General features: G+C 41.3%; 1 protein-coding gene across 1 annotated transcript in view; it reads right to left on the bottom strand.

The window, feature by feature from the left end:
- atf6b (activating transcription factor 6 beta) overlaps positions 1–7826 on the bottom strand; it is a 13442-nt gene extending 5616 nt beyond the window's left edge. Inside the window, exons 1-10 of the mRNA XM_073463075.1 lie at positions 7672–7826; positions 5385–5464; positions 4812–4893; positions 2813–2872; positions 2649–2728; positions 2298–2484; positions 1383–1547; positions 1077–1246; positions 315–494; positions 1–33 (exon numbers count right to left, since the gene is read on the bottom strand). The exon at positions 1–33 is cut by the window's left edge and continues 50 nt beyond it. Coding sequence (XP_073319176.1) covers positions 1–33; positions 315–494; positions 1077–1246; positions 1383–1547; positions 2298–2484; positions 2649–2728; positions 2813–2872; positions 4812–4893; positions 5385–5464; positions 7672–7744 — 1110 coding nt within the window. The 5' untranslated portion in view covers positions 7745–7826. The remainder of the gene's footprint in view (positions 34–314; positions 495–1076; positions 1247–1382; positions 1548–2297; positions 2485–2648; positions 2729–2812; positions 2873–4811; positions 4894–5384; positions 5465–7671) is intronic.
- Positions 7827–20672: the final 12846 nt, after the last annotated feature.

The following is a 20672-nucleotide window of genomic DNA, read 5'->3' as shown; positions in this document are numbered from 1 at the left end:
CACGGCTCTCTTGTTGCTCGCCGAGTCGCTGCCCTGAAAAACACGAAAGGGAAACTTCAGCTGCTCGTACACAAGACGCTGATTTCCATCATCAGGTTTTACAGGTTTAACATCGCTCTCTCTCCACATCGAGTCATTTCCTCCTGTTTCAACCTGTTGTTGTTAATCAAGCTGCTGCTGTACTTTGAACCCGTCTGTGTGTCTGCAGGGAAATCAGGATTCTCCCTTTAATCACAGCTCATAGAGTGAGAAGGTTGAACATGCACTCCTTCCTTATTTATCTTTATTTATTGATTCACCTTTTGTAACCTCACCTCTTTCCCAGCCAGTCTCTCCCTCAGTGCCTGGTTCTCCCTCCGGAGACGCTCGTTCTCCTGCTGGGCCTCCCTGAGCTGGGCCTCCAGGTTCTGCAGGTACTCCTTCTTCTTCTTCCTCGACTGGCAGGCCGACTCCCGGTTCTTTATCATCCTCTGCTGCCGCTTCAGCACCTTCATCTGCACCAGGAGGGGGAGGAGGAGAGAAAAGGGGGACGATAGTTTGGGGATTCAAGTTCAACAGGTGTGTGATGTAATCCAACAACCTGAAGAGAACAGCTGAGCCCTCTGGGTCATTATATAAGGAGGTGTGAGCTTCGGTCTGATGTTACCAAACCGGCCGAACTGACATCACATCCATGAAAAATGTTTCTTTTTCAGTCTTCTTCATGACTAAGACGAGACGACGACGAGCTAAAAGTAGATCCTTGATTCTAAAATCAGATGAAATGTATGTTTTGTTTCCACCAATGAGACGAGACTAAAATGTTAGCGATGGACAGTCAGACAATCAAAAAAAGGAATTAACTTTTTCCACAATTGTGCATCAAGTCCGCCAAAATATAAACAAAACAAAACGTCCCTTGAATGTTTAATGACGTCCAGTTAAATCATTAATCCCACAGTGAGGTTGTTCCTTATTCTTTGATCAGTAAGTTTGCTTCAGCAGTTTGGTACATCTCATCATGTTTTGGTGTTTCTGGTTGCGGTTGGTCAGTGTGTGTGTGTGTGTGTGTGTGTCAGCACATCTAGCCTACTCACATCGATGTCGTTGCCGTTGTTGCCGGGTAGCGTCGTCGTCGCCGGGACGATGGGTTTGCTGGCGGGCGGCGCCGTGGGGCCGGAGCAGTGCTGAGGGATGCCCGGAGAGACGGGCTCCATTTTGACGATGGCCGGAGCAGAACCGAGGCAGACGGACTGAGACAAGACGACTGGAGGAGAAAACACAGGAAGGTTAAAAACTACCTGAAGACATGATGATGATGATGATGATGATGATGATGATGATGATGATGATGATGATGATGAGTGTGTGTGTCTAAGTTCACACACAGAAACAGCTCTTACCGGGTCTGCTCTGGTCCATGGAGGGGAGGCCCTGCAGGATGAGGGTCTTGGCAGGTGTGGGGGTCTGGGGGACGGGGAGGGTGGTGACACACACCGGTCGGGGCTGGATGGGAGGCTTGGTGTTCAGGATGGTGGTGGCCTTTAATGTGGCCGAACTCGGCAGAACTGAAGGGGAGAAGATAAACAGACATCAGACGTTATTAACAGTTAGATCGTCTCCTCACAGAACATCAACTTTGTAGAAACACAGCAGCACTTTCAGATACTCCAACACATGATTCAGGCTCACACCTCAAAATTTGTTATTCAAATACAAGTTTACAGATGATCAGTTCTCCTTTGCACGTACACGCTCTCAAGCTCTGTGAGGTTAAACAAAATCATTTGCATGAGCACAACGACTGGAGGAGCTGCTGTCGTCCACACCGCCGTCTGACTCTCCTCTCACTTCCTGATGTTGATCCAGCTGCAGTCGTGGAATCTGAACAGGTAGTTTTTTGCTAAACTACTCTGCACAGAATAAGTATTTTATGCTACTTTATACACATATTCCACTTTAATTCAAAGTGAAATATTGTACTCTTTGTATTCCTTCTCTCCTTTACTGCTTTATAGAGACGCACAGATCGACCAGGAATCGGCCAGTGTTAGGTCTGACCGCCAATGAGGGGCCGATGGGTGTTTTTTTCCGCTCCATTTTTCCATATTTTGACCTGATGAATGACATGTTAGGGTTTTTTGGGAATTAGGGCTAAACTGGAATATTGTGTGCACAGCTAATGCCAAGAAAACACCAACTAAATCTTAAAGCTTCTGTCGTCTGATGAGCCGTCAGCTGAACACAATCACCACAAAACACCAGCAGCAACTTTAAACCTGCTGCCACATTCAGACAGACTCTGCTGCTTCACCGACCTGCAGCCTGCGTCTGTAGTCCACCAATCACTGCTGGGATCTGTGTTGTCAGCGGCGTCTGTAGATGCGTCTGTGGTGGAGGTACGGCTGTTGTCGCCACGGTGACCTCCATGGCGCCCAGCGGAGGAGACAGCACGTCTCCGTACATGTAGGGAGGAGTCGGAGGGTTTTCCCCTTTAACTGTGATCTGGACAGGAGAGGAGAAGACAGAAGGTTTTACAGCTTCAGCTTGATTAGTCAGCATTTTCTCCAGCGATTTCACATTAAAAGTATCACAGCCTTCCCTTTAACAGGTGGACTTTTAATGTGAAAAAATCAGGATGTAGTATGTAAAGTCTTTCTTGAACACACCTGTGGGTCTGGAGATGACACGGAGCAGTCGGACCCGAGTGACGACGCAGGAGAGGGAGGCTCTGCTTTCACCTGGAACACTGGACACACAAACAAACCGCTGAATTACAAACACATATTTGTTTCTGTTCAACAGATTTTAAAAAACAAAGTGGAGAACTTACACATCTCGACCGGTAACGGCTGAGTGATGGTCATTTCATTTTTTATCACCGGAGTTTCACCTTCGGAGAGAAGAGACACAGAAAGACATGAAGACAAAGACATGAAGCGTTTCTCAAGGTTTAATAACAATAATAATGCTAATAACTTATTTATATGACAAACATTTTACTGTTTACTGGAGGAGAAAACGCCAACAAACTAAACGAGTAACAGCATTTTCCTGAAGTCTATGGAAGACTTAGGAGAAAGACTTAAAGGCTTCTGGGTCGTCCCGTGAGAAATGTGCAATGTCACATCACTTGGCCCTTTATAATTATCATATCTTTGTGCAAAAAGTTAGAAAAGCTAGAGCAGATAACAAATAACCGACTCCCAAAAAGCTCCACGACAAAACTCGGTCCGCTCGATACCGACTACAACAGATGGAGCCTGAAACGAGGCGGTGATGTGATTTCACATTAAGGAATTTTCCACAGAAAAGACAAAATTCTGTGGAAGACAAACTTCCTCACCAGCAGCTGCAAGTCCGGAAAAAAACAATAAATCAGAGAATGTGAGATAAAACCTGGCTGAAAGATGCTTGAAAAAAGCTGCTGGGATCATGTTCTCACTTCGGCTCCATCAAAACAAACACACATGAATTTAGCAGCACAAGAAGTGTTTTTCCTCTGAAGCCCGACAGAAATATCAGCCGGCTGAAACTATCTGCTGATGTTGGCCGACATGAAAACTTTTGTTTCACAGGAAAAGATGCTTGGGGTACTGTCTGAGTGCACTGATGTCATTTTGGACAATAAGGTTTATTGTTGAACTGGAAAACATCCTGCCTCCGGTACACATCTTTGTAACGAGTGTTTGAAAAACAACATTTGCAAAACAGGTGTGTATATCAGCTGATATATCTGTGTCGGAGTCCGCCCCAAAATTCTAGTTTTCTCCTCAGGGAGTTGATCTTAAACAGGTAAATTAATTAACCCGACAAAGTAAAAAAGTTAAGTCCCAAAAGGCTTCATTTTATCTCTGCTGGCAACACGTCCAGCAAGACTTAAAGGTGGCTTTGTAGTCTTGGGGAAGAGAAAAATCTTCATCACTCAAAGGACAACACACTTTCCATAATGTATGTACAACAATATCTGTTAATGTTGTAAATTGTGCCTTTCTGAGTTTGAGTTTCTTTTCCAAAACCATGTACTGCACCTTTAAGATGTGCTGAAAAGATAATAAATCTCAATCTTCAGTCACAGTGGAAGACAGACTTTAACAACCTGGAGACAGTTTAGTGAAATATTTTAGGGCGGCACGACAAATTCAACACAGATTTATCTAGAAGACGGAGCAACGTGATATCTGGAAGGATTATTTATGTTTCTGCTCTAGTCTTTTTTAAAAGGATCAGTCTGGTGTGCAAACTAAACCAACAGTGACTGCACTAACCAGGAATGCAAATATTAAGCAATTAATTGATTCGTGATTAATCTTTAACATCCCGAGTATCAGCTAACGAGTGTTGTTAGTATCCTGCTGCCTCAAATACTCACTACAGCACCAAATGTGCAATAATTAAAACTGGAAATAGTCCACAACAAACGCACTGTTTCCTCCACAAACTACATATCTGTGAGGTGTTTTTAAAGATTGACGTCTTCAGTAGGAACCGACGGGTTTAGAGCTGAGAGCCACAGACAGGAAGTCAGACGGTATTTAGAGACGGACTAAGTTGTTGGTTCGACAGTGAGGAAAACAGGAAATAACACCTGCCTCGTCAAACATGATCTATCTAGAAACTAAAGTATATTTATAAAACATAATCCTTCTGCTTTCCGTCTGATTCTCGGTCCGTCTTGTAAAAAAATCCCCCTAAAAAACCCGACTACAGTTTTCCAGCGGCCTGAGGAAGAGGCCTCTCGTATGTCAGAGACGATTGAGGCGTGAAAACAAAACGCTGACCGAAGGCGGTTTAAGGTTCCCGGTGAGCGCTCACGGTCGGCTGGTCTGTACCTGTGAGAAGGTTGTCGTCGAGGTGTCTCCATGGCGACGTGGGGTTGTCAGGATCGAGGGTGAGGACGAGGTCGTTGTCAAACTGCGAGAGGTTGGCAGAGGAAGGAGAGCGAGGAAAAATTAGGCCAAACATCAACTGCTGGATTAGTCAGTATGTCAACCTGTGAGTGAGTGAGTGAGTGAGTGAGTGAGTGAGTGAGTGTGTGTGTGTGTGTGAGTGTGTGTGTGTGTGTGTTTGTGTGTGAGTGACTCAGTGAACTGACACACAATCAACCTGACCCGTCATCTGAACTCACTGAGGGTTTAAAGATCTGATTTATGCTGCAGACAACACGATGTGTAGCTTTAGGACATGACTGTAGGATGAACACCTCTCAGCACTGTGAGCACTGTGAAGTGTGTGAGCTGTGTGAACTGTGTGAAGTGTGTGAGCTGTGTGAGCTGTGTGAACTGTGTGAACTGTGTGAACTGTGTGAACTGTGTGAACTGTGTGAGTGTATGCATCAGTTTCACTCTCAGCCCCGGACAGAAACCAGAGCTGCGAGCAGTGATTGTCTCTTTTTGTCTCCTCACCGATGGTTCGTATTTCAGCCCCCGGCTGAAGTCTCCGTCCTCTCCCTCCTCCATGCTCTCACACTGGTACAGGCAGGCATCTGTGGGGACGGACAGGATTTAAACACATCACGTGTGAACAGACGAAGAGAAATGATCCGAAGGCCGCGGCGTCTCCGTATCACAACAGTGATTCATCTGATTCAGTTTGGATATTGCACTCGGCCATGTTGCAGTATCAGTGATATTTCGACTACTTGTGCAGCCGGTCTTTAAAGTAATAACACAGCATCATAATGCCACACACACAAAAGTATTCCTAAGTTGTGAAAACAATGCGGTAGTTGATGGAGTCAACTTCTTTCTATGCTTCATTTCCAGGAAGCCATCAGACTGGTTCTACCACGACCCGGTCTGCCATCACTTCTCCCATCATGCCTTGCCTGACTTGATGATGTTGCTGTGAGAAAAACACAAGTCTGGACTTTGAAACTGACACAAACACCGAGGCCACATCCTGTCAGAGAGAGCAGGCGTGAATCGAGGCGCTCCATGTGGTTTTTATGTGCACTAAATGAAGATCATCACATTTCATAAGTCTGCAGATTGTTGAGAAGTGAAGATCTGACAGAAATAATAGGAAAATACAGTGATTCAGTTTGTGATGATGTAGACACAGTGTGGAGCTGCAGGTAACGAGCTGTTTGATAAGAACAGGGCGAGTTGTGTAACTGTTCCTTTTAATTAGCTTCAGTTCTCTGGTTGTAAAAGTCTATTGTCTTTTTTACGTCTTGGTTTTAGTAGCTCGAGCTGTTACGATGACCCAGTTCTCTCTCGGGAGTCATTTAAGTTTCATCTAATCTAATCTATTTGGGTTTATTGCCTGACTGCAGAGCACCAACGACATCAGGGCAGCGCAGCCGGACGCATTAAGACTCAGTAAAAGCGCCGAGACCACACTGTAAAAATACAGCTGGAGTTGGTTGATTGGAGAAGTTTTTCTGATTAGTTTCTTATCTTTTGTTGGAAAATCTTGATATGATTGAGTTTACAGCCTTTTAAGAGACGAGGAAAAAGGAGATGTTTGGTTTATTTCCTTTTTTTCAGAGATCTTTTATTGCTTTGTTTGGGAAGTTGGTTTACTCAGGACAGATTTGAGAAACTGAATTTCAATCTTTTGCAAGAAAACATTAAAATAATCCAGTTTATAGTCTTTTAACAGATGAGGAAAAAGAGCAAATTGTCACATTTAAGAAGCTGAAGTCATTAAAAGTTTCCAGCATTTCTGCAGAAAAACGACTGAAACGATAAAGTTAACAGTCGTCAATGAATTTGTTTTAATAATCAAGAAATTAACTCATCGCCTGACTTCTTGCTTATTATTACTAACAGGCTGCTCATTATCCTAGAATGAGGTTTGATGCTTTAGTGTGAATAAGAGCCTGATATTGGCGTATCACAGACATACCAGTGTCGGCATTTATTTATTTATATCGGCCGAAAAGAAAACTGTTTTATTTTTGAGGAACAAAGTGCAGAAACGATGTTTGGGGTGATTTACAGTTGTCACATTTTGGGGGGAGATTTGCTGTTACAGATAATTCACATCACATAATATCAATATTCAAACAAAAGACATCCACTTAAAATCACCATTTTACAATCTTAATGAATAAAAACAAGCAACTTCCTGCCTCACATCAACTCATCCGTTTGTGTTTCTGAGTTAAAGCCTGTGAATTGTGTCTACAAACACACACACAGACACACAATATCAGACAATTACAGACCCACACCTGATTGACTTATAGCACTAAACTGCAGTCAGATGAGTGGGTTTATTTACTAAGAAACACCCCTGTTAAAAGCCTTGTTCACCTGCCAGGTCACGATGGAGCTTTAACACGAAAAGCAGCAACACAACACGTTAAAATGAGACCAACACAAAGTGAAAGGAGGCGCAGGAGTCACGCTGTGTTAAAGATAAACTGACATATCCGGGTCTGCTGACTGAGGAAGCACACACATGCACACATGCACACATGCACCCTGTAACCGCGTGTAACACAGTCCAGCACCTCCTGTCACGAATAAAACCCTCAGTGTGGACGATGAACATGTCACAGGGCGACAATTTCACCGTTTAATGATTTTAACGCCGCCGGGTGGGGGGAGGCTGCTGCTGCTGCTGCGTTCAGGGACATCCCTGCTGCCTTCAGGGGCATCCGCACGCCTCTTATCAACCCCCACCCCCGCTAGCTGCGCGTCGTTCAAATGTGTGTTTAAAGGCCTTTAAATGTTCACTCACCCCAGTCTTCGCTCGTCAGGAGGTTATCGGCGAAGAAACGAGTGTCCAGATCAGAGAGTAAATCCGTACTCATCGCCACAAAGGCGGTGTGTTTGGGGAGCAGGGGGCGACGTGATAACAGCTAGCTAAACAAACACGGCGGCTAAATGTAGCATTCGGGTACCGGGGTCGTGTTGGGCTCTGATATCATGTATAATTAACAGCAATGCGCTATTTCCTCCGTCGGAAAAGTGGTATTTGTATTCAGTTTGTGTCTCCGGACGATCTATCGATCCCTCCCGTTGCTTCGCATATGACAGACGAGGAAACGCATATTCCGGACAATTACCGCCCACTTGTCGCAGAGCAGCCAATAACAGCGGAGAACGGCGTGATTGACCGCACAACGATCCAATAGGGGGATTCGGGGAGTGCGATTGGGGTACAAGCCAGCCAATCGTTGAGGGCGACGCAGGGAGAGGGTTTTAAAGGTGATTTGGCCCAATCGAAACAGCGCGTTTTGATGGACAGGAAGACGCAACCAATAAGCACCAGAGAATCCCGGGTCCGCGCGTAATTGACATGCGCATTAACCAATCAGAGCTTATCAGAGAAAAAAAACAGTTCTAGTGAAAAACACGTCGAGTCCAGAATTTTAAAAACAACATCGCGTTTAATGAGTTTAGACGAGAAACGAAAGGAAAGTGTTTTACAGAAATACACCAGCACACTGTCCAAGGTCCTAAATCAAACCTTCCTGCTGCCGGGACTGTTGTTTTTAATCTTTAATGCCCGGGTGGAGTTATTACATAACTCCAGTGAGGGGCGTATGAGGACAGGCTGGACCGGACCCAGCAGCTGAGCCTCTGGTTCTGGTGCTGTAGTCTGTTTTAAATCCATTAAACATCACTGGAGGATGATGGAGCAGGTGTGGTGGATATTTTCTGCCTGAAAACAGATGTGATACAGAAGATAAAAATCATCTCATCCACTACATTTGCCTCATTAGCAGAGGTGTAACTCATACAGAAGGAGGGTATTTTACACAAATGTTGAATACTTCTAACACAGTTAAAGTCTGCTAACCTAAATAAGCCTGCTAAACTACTCTTTGTTTTCTGTGTGAGACAAACAAAGGTATATTTTTTGTTCCTTTAGGATTTAATATCTACTTTAATGATCTACTCTGGTCTATTACGGGGAAAAAAAACATTAGAAATAACAACAATTATATGATCTGTATGCTCTTGTAATTTTCTTTAATAACTTATAAGCGGTATAGATGTCAAATAAATAAATAAATAAAAACCACATGAGGGGTACCAGCAAATAAAACAAACACCAAATCCAAAAATTCATCATTCCAACATGACATCATCATGAAGGTGCAGTATTGTAAGAATTGGCCACCTGTTGAATTACTACTCCAAACATCTAGGGGGCAGCGTATGAGCAAAGTGACATTTTACACTAAAAGTCATATTATACCTTTAACATCGTGGGTGTGAAGGATGATGCTGGTTTGACGTCAACTCCAGCATTATTTTTGTCTTGTCTTGTCTTGTCTGCCTACAGACCCGCCTGCCCAGGAATTAATACCACTCCATTGTTTTGCACCCATGTGATCACACATTAAATATCATTTAATAAATATTCAGGCAACTAAGTGTGTCCCTCTGTAGTGATTGTTGTATCATTTGAGTTTTCCATCACTGAGGGAAGATTTGTGCGTAGGCAATAATTAACAACAGTGGTCCGAGACGAGACCCTTGTGGGACGCCAAAGGTGCCTGGTGAAGAAAAGGAGCATCGATAGATTGCTTTGTACCACTTCTACAACTAAACCCAGAATACTTTCTGGTTCCAGCACAGTGTTTGTTGTTGGTGGAAGATGAATGCACAAAAGAAAATGTGTGTTCAACAACCACAAAAAGACCTGTTAAAGGAAAATCTAATCCAGGCTGCACTTTACACCGAGGCCTAGTGATGCTTATAGTCTATAGTCTAAAACTTTCCACTACCAGGAGGGTTTAGGTTGTTGGTGACAGATCAACCATAAAAAGACACTGAAGTCTTTGAGGAAACCAGCCAGTAACCACACAGTTCCTGTTCTCATGCTATACATAAGCAGAGCTCGGACTTTACTCTGTGAAATGAATCTTTTCTGTGTGAAGATGAGGGTGAACATCTACAGCTGCCTGGTCGTCTTTGTTCTGGGCTGTAATGTCACTGCAGGTAAGAACTTTTAGAAATTAATCAGTCACTCGCCTGTTAAAATACACTTCTTATCAGTTAGTTAGCTACATGTTTTTCTGCTAAACTCAGATTTGATAAAACTCACTTAAATCAGAAAAATCAACAGTAATGAACTCTATGAAAATAATAAAATGTGAACCTTCATATTTATTAAAACTTCTGTTCTTTTGCAGCAATAAAACATGAAATAGTCGAGGAGAAGAGGTCGGTCTCTCTGCCTTGTCCTCACTCTGTGGAGGGTGAAGTGACGTGGAGCAGAGAGACGAACGGACACAGAGTTGACATTCTTACAGCTGGTGAGGACGGGGACAAGAAACTCATTCCTGACCGAGGCAGACGATACAGTTCACAGGCAGATAAATCACTTCACATTAGCAGAGTTACCGTCTCAGACTCTGGAAGATACCTGTGTAATAATGAAGCAGCTGTGGAGCTGACGGTGATCCCATCAGGTAACATCACACTTTGTTTTCTCTTCTTGTTTCAGCATCATGTTTCTAAGCTAAATGTTTAGCAACTTTATATATTACAAGATATAATATTATCATTATTCATAACTTGAACACTGAAGACTTACTTTTAAATTCATGCCTCAATGGACGGGCAGCAGAAAGTAATTCACTCCTGATGCTGTAGAGAAGCATTTTGTTGCACTTCTGCATTCAGGGCCGTCCACACCGAGGACGACAACTATAACTATAAGTAGATTGTTTAAAAAATGGTTTTAACTCAGGTGGACGGGGGAGTTCAGAACACAACTATAAGGACAACGACAGGACTGGATCAAATCATTGGGTTCTGAATCCATCTGAACTTACAGGACCATCAGCTAGTTTGAGTCACAGGAGTGATTATAATACTGGTTTCTAACTGACCTCATTTATGTCAGCTAACTGAAGGCACTTAAGAGACACTTTTCAGACGGTCTACTCAAATAACTTTGTTTTAGTGTTTAATAACTCATATAAATAACCACGACTTATATCAGGCTGCAAATTAAACATAAAAAACATAATTTTACCTGAAACATACTGACAAATGATCTTTGAAGATTGTTTTGATGTCCTTTAAAATGATCACCAGGATAATTGATTGATACGTGAGTGATCATTTTATGATGGTGCATAACATGTATCTTGTTTCGTTTGTTGTGTTCAGGAACAATCAGACTTGTTGCTACAGAGTGGACCACTGTCACTCTGAATTGTCCTCATGATGTTGGAGGATCACATGTTCCAACATGGAGCACAGACGAGGGTGAAATACAACAAGACCAATGGTTTTATGTTCCATCTGTGGACAAGACTTTGACTGTAAGATACGTGCAGCCTCGTGACTCTGGACTTTACTACTGTGATGGAAAACCTGCTGTGTACCTGACTGTGATGGAAGCTGAGACATCTGAGAGAGGTGAGAGACAAGAAGTCAGAGAAACAGAGAAACATGAGTAAAAAATTAATAATTTTAAAGAATTATTCATGATTTGGGGAAATGAGCTTTTTAATTGTCTTGCTGAGAGTTAGATAAGAGGATTGATGTCACTTTCATACCTGTCTGTTAAACATGAAGCTCAGCTAGCCAGCTGGTTAGCTTAGCAGAAACACTGTTGTCCTGTAGTTCAACGTGCCTGCTGTGAGCTCCTCTCTGCAGCTGTTTTTAGACGTTAAAATATTCTGAACTTTGCTCAGAGCAGCTTGGCTTTTTCCAATAATTACATCTGATCTGACAGTTGTGCTTTTAGCAACGAGTCTCTGTGTGATCGGCTGCTTAGAGGTGCTGGTCAGTTGATTTTGTGACCTTTGGACAGAGGCAGGCTAACTGTTTCCTCTGTTTCCAGTCTCTGTGCTAAGCTAAGCTAACAGGCCTCCGGGTGCAGCTTATTTAGTGTAAATACATGAGTGGTGTCAGTCTGCTCAGCTGACTCTCAGAGAGAAGTGTCTGTTATTCCTTTACAAAGTTACTGCAGACAGGTGAGTTCATACAAGGCTAAATAATGCTGAATTAAAGAGGAAACAACATCTTCTGCATTCAGCTGTTTATGTCGAGAAAGGCCAAAGATGTTTTATACTTCTGAGTTTGACTGTTTGATTTCATCTCTCTGTGGTAAAAATGTCGTCTATCTCACACTGAACGTACCGAGGCTCCACCTCCACCTCCACCTCCAGCAACCTCAACACCAACAACTCAAACTGCGACTAAACCAGCAACAAGACAAACACGTAAGAAGAACAGGAACTTTACGATAAAACAGGGTTTTTACATTGATGAAATCTAAAAGAGCTCAAAGACAAATAAAAGCAACAGCATGAAGCCGTGAGGAGCAGTTATTCAGACAGATACAGAGATCTACAGTCAGTGCTGACTGGCACCTTTGACACTGTGCTAAAATTAAGCCTGTGAGTTTGTGGTCTAATGAAGGAAGTCGAGCGCACGACATGCTCTGCATGCAAGTACAAGTATGCTCATATTTAACTTACAAGTAAGTTAAACTTAACTTACAAGTAAGTTAAATATGAAAAACCTTTTAACATGTGAGATTCACAGGATTCACATTCAAGATCTCCACAAGAATAAACCATCACATCACACACAGCTACACAATGTGTGTTTACATGAACTAGAAAACCTCATCAAGTTGCTTCAATACTATTTAATTTAACTTTTTCATCATTTTATTTCAAAGTGCTGTCAGATGACAACATTTTCACTGATTTAGCTTGGACACTATTTAATTTAGCTCGTGGAAAAATGACAGCTTGAGCTTCACCAAAACTAACCGCAGTGACATTTTGCTGTTGTGTAGATGTGGATTGTCAAAGATACGAGCAAAGCAACACAGTCAGGTTAACGTTACACTTATGACTGAGTTATAACACCATTTTAAGAAATCTACAACAGAGTCATGGATAATCTCTTTGTTGAAGCCGTTTCAACATAAGAACTTTTTGATCGACTGTCTCCATCTGGACTTTAAATGGTGATTGACAAATGTAATCGCTGTTATATCTAAACTCTCAATACAACTCAATGGTCCATAGTTACAAATCAGAGTAATATTTCCACCAGTCGACCAGAATGTAACAGGAGATATTCTAAATTAAGATTTTTACTGGTCATTAATGTGTTGTGGATAAGTTTGATGGGATTGCCTACTGAACTGATTCTTCTTTCTGCCCCACTCGCAAGATAAAAAGACAAAGACACCACCAACAACTATGACTACAACTACGACATCGCCACCGACTACGACTACGACGACTCTGCCGCCGACAACGACTATGACGACTGTGATGAAACTAACTACTACAACTTCAACTTCACCTACACCATCGTCAAGCACGGGTAGGTCTACAATGACGATCTGAAGTCTTACCAAGTTATTAATTATTTCTTTGTCTTCCAGTCGCTCCTACAGACCAACAACCACCTCTGACTTTGGTGATTGGTATCATTGTCCCCTTGCTCCTCCTCCTCCTCCATCTTCTACTTCGACAAAACTGATCTAAATGTTGAATATTTGCTAAACTTTGACTTGTAGCTACAGTTGACACAAATCATATCACTGACCAGATTTTGACAAGATCATAAAACATGTGTCTCTTAGCTCTGTTGAGAAGATGCATCATGTTGAGATAAAGTGTTTTTCTGTGTGTGCTTATAACAGTGATATAGTTTGGACCAAGACAAAGAAATAAAGCCTGAACATTTATTGTAACTGGTGATGATGATGGTGTGAATGTTTCCAGTTCCTCCAGCTGCTCCTCACCTGTGGCAAATTGTTCGACTGGTGATTGGAGGACTGTATTTAATCATCATGGTCAGCATCACTGCCACCACCTGGACAAAAGGTGAACATGGTTACATCTCTCAGAGGTTTGGTGCATCAGAAAATGTTTCTGTATCATAATGTTAATGTTTTTAACCACCAAGCACTCACAGTGTTTTATACATCAGCTCTGTACAAACATGAATTGTGCAAAATGTTAAAACTGAGTTATAGACATTTAAATTGATCATGTTGCTGCAGCGCCACCTGCTGGTGAAACGTCATCAAGCTGAGCAGCACAGATCAGAGCTGGTTCAGTGTTGATGTCATCTGGAGTTTTTATTTATTTATTTATTTATTTATTTATTTATGTACTTACTTCATTTGTTAAGTGTTTATGATATATTCTGCAAACAAACAAACAAACAAACAAACAGAGCTGACTTCATGTCCAATAGTGACCATAAATATCAGCTGAAAAGTAAATACAGAAGTTAAATCAAAATGTCGTCTCCATGTTCGTCTTCTGTCTTTGGCAGCTCGACAGGAACAGAAGCGACGTGCGACACAAAGACAAAATGACGTCTGATCCTCCGTCACACAGAAACAACAGGTACAATCTCTAGAAGCCTCTGGCACAAGAATTTACATCTGATCTTAAAATACACTTTATATTGTTAAGCTGTTGTTTTGTTGCTTTTACACGTGAGCTGTTTGTGATATCTGCTGCTCTGTCCTCTGCTGTCTCCTCACAGGTGTCTGCTGGACGTCCTGCACACCTCAACAGTCTCTTCTTGTGTTTCGGGCTCTGCATTTTAAAACCTCTGCCAGGGAGGACTGTGCTTTCAGTGGCCACAGCTTTAGCTTCAGTCTTATAGAATAATATATGGTGTATATAGCCAAGAAACTTCATATTTAAGGGTTCTGCTAATAAAAGATGTTGGTTTTAAATGCTTTAACAAAACGTACGACCAACAGTTCACTTCAACAAAATCAACGGTTACATCTAAAAATTAGAAAACTTTTTTTTCCTTATGTAGCATAAAGAGACTTCTTTGTTATTATACTATTTGTTTCTGAAGTTATTTGTAAGATTAAGAGTTCTGATCAGAACCATTTTCATCCAAAGAACCCTTTTTGGAAGAAAAACTCCTTGAAGGTTTGTAACAGAGGTCACAATATCATCAAAACTGTTCTTACTCTTGTTTTATACTCGATACTTTTTACCTACTTACTTGATTTTATACTTGTGTGTTTGAGTCATTTTGCTGTGTGCTGGTGTTTTTATTTGCGCACTGAGGAGTTGCACTGAGATTTATCTGTACGCTGTGCGATGACAATAAAGCGATCTGTTCTGTTATACGAGATTTATTTTTTCATTTTTTTAGCCTCATTAATACAACACAATGTGGTTCTTTGTAGAACCCTCAAGAGACAAAAGGGTTATAAAAGGAACCCTTATAATAAGGCTGTGTTTAGATACCCCCTCGTGGGTTCTAGATTAAACACTTTTTTAGAACCACCTGGGTGGATTAGCACCCTTATAATGTGGAACAGTTCTGGATGCCCCCAGAGAGGGTTCTTGGTGTTTACATTACACCATAGAAAGGTTCTCTGAAGAACCTATTATTGGGGGCTCAGGGTAGAACCTTCAAAGATGGTTCTAGGTATAACCCTTGATGTTGGTAGACCCTCTCAGGGTCCCAGGAGGGACCTAAACGGTTCCACCAGAACCAAAAATTGTTCTCCTACAGGTACGAGCTGAAGAATGGTTCTATGGAGCACTTTTATTTCTAAGTGTGCGACCAAAGAAAACAAATAACAGGAAAGAACTCATACATGTCTGCACAATCCTCTGAATTTCTTATGTTAATAGTATAAATCAATCAGTATAAACAAATAGTCAATCCACTGAGATACTTCACACTGCACTCATAAAACCTTTAATTCACCCTGTGGTGAATTCTATGTTTTGATGTTTTACATTCGCTGTCAGCAGAAGATGATGTTGGGACCCACAGATGAAGTTGTTCATTGTGGATTTCAAAATGGACTCTGAAGTTTCCCAGAATTCTCCAGTCTTCATACCTCGGTGCAAAGACTGCCAAGAGACCCAGCTTTGAGCTGCTATTGGTCAGGGTGACAGACCCCCCACTGACTAGATAGTCAAAACTCCAGCTCCTTCATTTGCTCTCTCTCTTCTCCACCTCTCTCCCCACGGGGCTGCTGCCCTCAGGTTCTCTTCTCCAGGATTCTTCTGGGCCTAACAGCTGCTGAGAGTTGCCAGCTGCATTTCCAGCAGGCCCAAAGAACTTCTCACAGCAGTGACGCAAGGTCCTGCTAGTATTCCAGATCAGTTAGCCCCAGCAGCTGCGACGCAAAGCTCACCAGCTAACTACACAAACCAAGGAACACGAAGCAAGTTAACACCGAGCTGCTATACCTGCAAAGGAAAGGAGCGACCAGTTTCCTCCACCTGCTGTCTTTCATCAGACCTTGGACCAATGGACCATCAGCACCTTTTCTTCAAAGACTGGTAATGTTGAACTGGGCCTAGATAGCATACAGCATAGCAGAGCACGGCTATTGGTAGTTTGCTTTGCTACAAGGCTAATTCGATGTTAGTTGAATTATGCTTCACACAGACTCAGGGTCTTTGCATGCAACTAACCATCTTCTATAACCTGGCATCACATCACACGCACAGTCCTTCAACCTGGAGCATCACACACTATATAATAATAATAATAATTATCACTGATAATCATTATTATTGATAGCCAAATGTAACCAAAAACTCCCTATTAATGTTGCATGAAGCACTACAATGTCAACAAGAAAGGGGAGACATAACAGAGCTGATGAAATCATGAGTGATGTTATAAAGCCAACACACATGACTCAGTTTATTTGGAAGTTCCCAAAAATAGAAAAAGAGAAGGATATGGAAAGAAAACAAACTACTGGACAATACTCATACAAGTTTGCACAATCCTCTGAATATTTCTATGATATAAAATCCATCAGCTGAATGAAAGCACAGTCCTCCCTGGCAGAGGTTTTAAAATGCAGAGCCAAAAACACAAGAAGAGACTGTTGAGGTGTGCAGGACGTCCACCAGACACCTGTGAGGAGACAGCAGAGGACAGAGCAGCAGATATCACAAACAGCTCACGTGTAAAAGCAACAAAACAACAGCTTAACAATATAAAGTGTATTTTAAGATCAGATGTAAATTCTTGTGCCAGAGGCTTCTAGAGATTGTACCTGTTGTTTCTGTGTAACGCAGGATCAGATGTTATTTTGTCTTTGTGTTGCACGTCGCTTCTGTTCCCGTCAACCTGTCAAAGACAGAAGACGAACATGGAGACGACATTTTGATTTAACTTCTGTCTTTACTTTTCAGTTGATATTTATGGTCACTATTGGACATGAAGTCAGCTCTGTTTGTTTGTTTGTTTGTTTGTTTGTTTGCTTGCAGAATATCTCATAAACTCTTAACAAATTAAGTAAGAACATAAATAAATAAATAAATAAATAAATAAATAAAAACTCCAGATGACATGAACACTGAACCAGCTCTGATCTGTGCTGCTCAGCTTGATGACGTTTCACCAGCAGGTGGCGCTGCAGCAACATGATCAATTTAAATGTCTATAACTCAGTTTTAACATTTTGCACAATTCATGTTTGTACAGAGCTGATGTATAAAACACTGTGAGTGCTTGGTGGTTAAAAACATTAACATTATGATACAGAAACATGTTCTGATGCACCAAACCTCTGAGAGATGTAACCATGTTCACCTTTTGTCCAGGTGGTGGCAGTGATGCTGACCATGATGATTAAATACAGTCCTCCAATCACCAGTCGAACAATTTGCCACAGGTGAGGAGCAGCTGGAGGAACTGGAAACATTCACACCATCATCATCACCAGTTACAATAAATGTTCAGGCTTTATTTCTTTGTCTTGGTCCAAACTATATCACTGTTATAGGCACATAGAAAAACACTTTATCTCAACATGATGCATCTTCTCAACAGAGCTAAGAGACACATGTTTTATCATCTGTCCTGTTGAGACATCCTTTAGAGGAACTCGTCAAAATCTGGTCAGTGATGTGATTTGTGTCAACTGAAGCTACAAGTCAAAGTTTAGCAAATGTCACAGAACGACCACAGAGACACAAAACAACACAAAATGAATCCAGAGAGAAACAAAATCTCCATGAAGAGACACAAACAAGACAAACATGACAATGAGACACAAAACAACTTCAACAGACTAAAAATAACTACAGAGACACAAAGTGACAACAAGGAAACAAAAGAAGACACCAAATGACCACAAAGAGACATAAAACACAAAATTAGGACAACGGGGACTACAGAGAAACAAAGTCACCACAAGACAACGACATTGAAACACAAAATGATCTCAAAGAGACACAGAATAACTACAAAGAGACAAACAAGACAAAGAGACACACAAAATGAACACAAAGACAGACAACAACTACAAAGAATCAAAATGAGAAAGAGAAAATTACATATTACAAGGACAAGAAACAATGTTAACCTTTATTTAGAGTCGGCAGTAAACCTGCTCTGCAGACTGTACTGTACGTTACAAAGACATTTACTGTACTGTTGTGCATGTGTCACACTTATATCTGCATCTTGTTGTTTGAAGATGATTTCCTCTTATTTTACCAGTTAGATATCTGCTGTCTCTCACCTCTCTCAGATGTCTCAGCTTCCATCACAGTCAGGTTCACAGCAGGTTTTCCATCACAGTAGTAAAGTCCAGAGTCCCACTTCAGCACGTATTTTATAGTCAACGTCTTGTTCACAGGTGAAACATAAAGCCAGTCATCTTGTTGTATTTCACCCTTGTCTGTGCTCCATGTTGGAACATGTGATCCTCCAACATCATGAGGACAATTCAGAGTGACAGTGGTCCACTCTGTAGCAACAAGTCTGATTGTTCCTGAACACAACAAACAAAACAAGATTCATTTAACGTACCATCATAAAACGATGACTCATGTTCAGGAGAAAGTCAGTGGCTGTGTGAAGAGATTTGTTCTAAAAAGCCTAACGAACATGTGACTTCACAGACGTATTTTAAAATGATATTTTGTGAAATATAAGCTGTAACTAACACCTGAATGAGGTTTGAGAACAGAGGAAGATATTTTTTCCTGTATATATGAGATGCGATCAAAGAGCAGAGATAGTTTCATAGATAAATAAAGAATTTATTTAACAGTATTTGGTGAATCAGGTTAGTTTTTTATGAATAAGAATAAAATTGATAGCTTAAAATATATTCAAAGGAAAGCAGAAATACACCAAAATGTTTCTCAACTACAGTATCAGGAAGTAGCTGTGAAAAATGAATGACTTCTGCCAAAAAATGATGATGATGAGGAGGAGGAGGAGGAGCGAGGGGAGAACGATACCAATCACCAAAGTGATGTGGTGATGGTCCGTAGGAGCGACTGGAAGACAAAGTAAGAATTAATAACTCTGTAACACTTGGTCAGACTTCAGATCCTCATTGTAGACCTACCTGTGCTTGACGACGGTGAAGTTGAAGTTGAAGTTGTAGTTGTAGTTGGCGTCATAGTTGTTGTTGGTGTCTTTGTTCCTTGCGAGTGGGATAGAAAGAATCAGTTCAGTAGGTAATCCCATCAAACTTTCTAAAAATGTACATCAAACATATCCACAACACATTAATGACCAGTAAAAATCTTAATTTAGAATATCTCCTGTTACATTCTGGTCGACTGGTGGAAATATTACTCTGATTTGTAACTATGGACCATCAGGTTGTATTGAGAGTTTAGATATAACAGCGATTACATTTGTCAATCACCATTTAAAGTCCAGATGGAGACAGTCGATCAAAAAGTTCTTATGTTGAAACGGCTTCAACAAAGAGATTATCCATGACTCTGTTGTAGATTTCTTAAAATGGTGTTATAACTCAGTCATAAGTGTAACGTTAACCTGACTGTGTTGCTTTGCTCGTATCTTTGACAATCCACATCTACACAACAGCAAAATGTCACTGTGGTTAGTTTTGGTGAAGCTCAAGCTGTCATTTTTCCACAAGGTAAATTAAATAGTGTCCAAGCAAACATCAGTGAAAATGTTGTCATCTGAGAGCACTTTGAAATAAAATGATGAAAAAGTTAAATTAAATAGTATTGAAGCGACTTGATGAGGTTTTCTAGTTCATGTAAACACACATTGTGTAGCTGTGTGTGATGTGATGGTTTGTTCTTGTGGAGATCTTGAATGTGAATCCTGTGAATCTCACATGTTAAAAGGTTTTTCATATTTAAACATGATGTGAAACATAAAGTGACAAAGTCATTCATCATATCTGAGACAGACCTCTTTCATTATTGTGTTGATTGGTTCTCTTAACTTGTACTTGCATGCAGAGCATGTCGTGCGCTCGACTTCCTTCATTAGACCACAAACTCACAGGTTTAATTTTAGCACAGTGTCAAAGGTGCCAGTCAGCACTGACTGTAGATCTCTGTATCTGTCTGAATAACTGCTCCTCACGGCTTCATGCTGTTGCTTTTATTTGTCTTTGAGCTCTTTTAGATTTCATCAATGTAAAAACCCTGTTTTATCGTACTGTTCTTCTTCTTCTTACGTGTTTGTCTTGTTGTTGGTTTAGTCTCAGTTTGAGTTGTTGGTGTTGAGGTTGCTGGAGGTGGAGGTGGAGGTGGAGCCTCGGTATGTTCAGTGTGAGATAGACGACATTTACCACAGAGAGATGAAATCAAACACTCAAACTCAGAAGTATAAAAAGTCTTTGGTCTTTCTCGACATAAACAGCTGAAAGCAGAAGATGTTGTTTCCTCTTTAATTCAGCATTATTTAGCCTTGTATGAACTCACCTGTCTGCAGTAACTTTGTAAAGGAATAACAGACACTTCTCTCTGAGAGTCAGCTGAGCAGACTGACACCACTCAT

Source organism: Pagrus major, chromosome 3 (genome assembly GCF_040436345.1).
Source record: "Pagrus major chromosome 3, Pma_NU_1.0".
Classification (NCBI taxonomy): Eukaryota; Metazoa; Chordata; class Actinopteri; order Spariformes; family Sparidae; genus Pagrus; species Pagrus major.
This window is presented reverse-complemented; position numbering and strand designations above follow the sequence as displayed.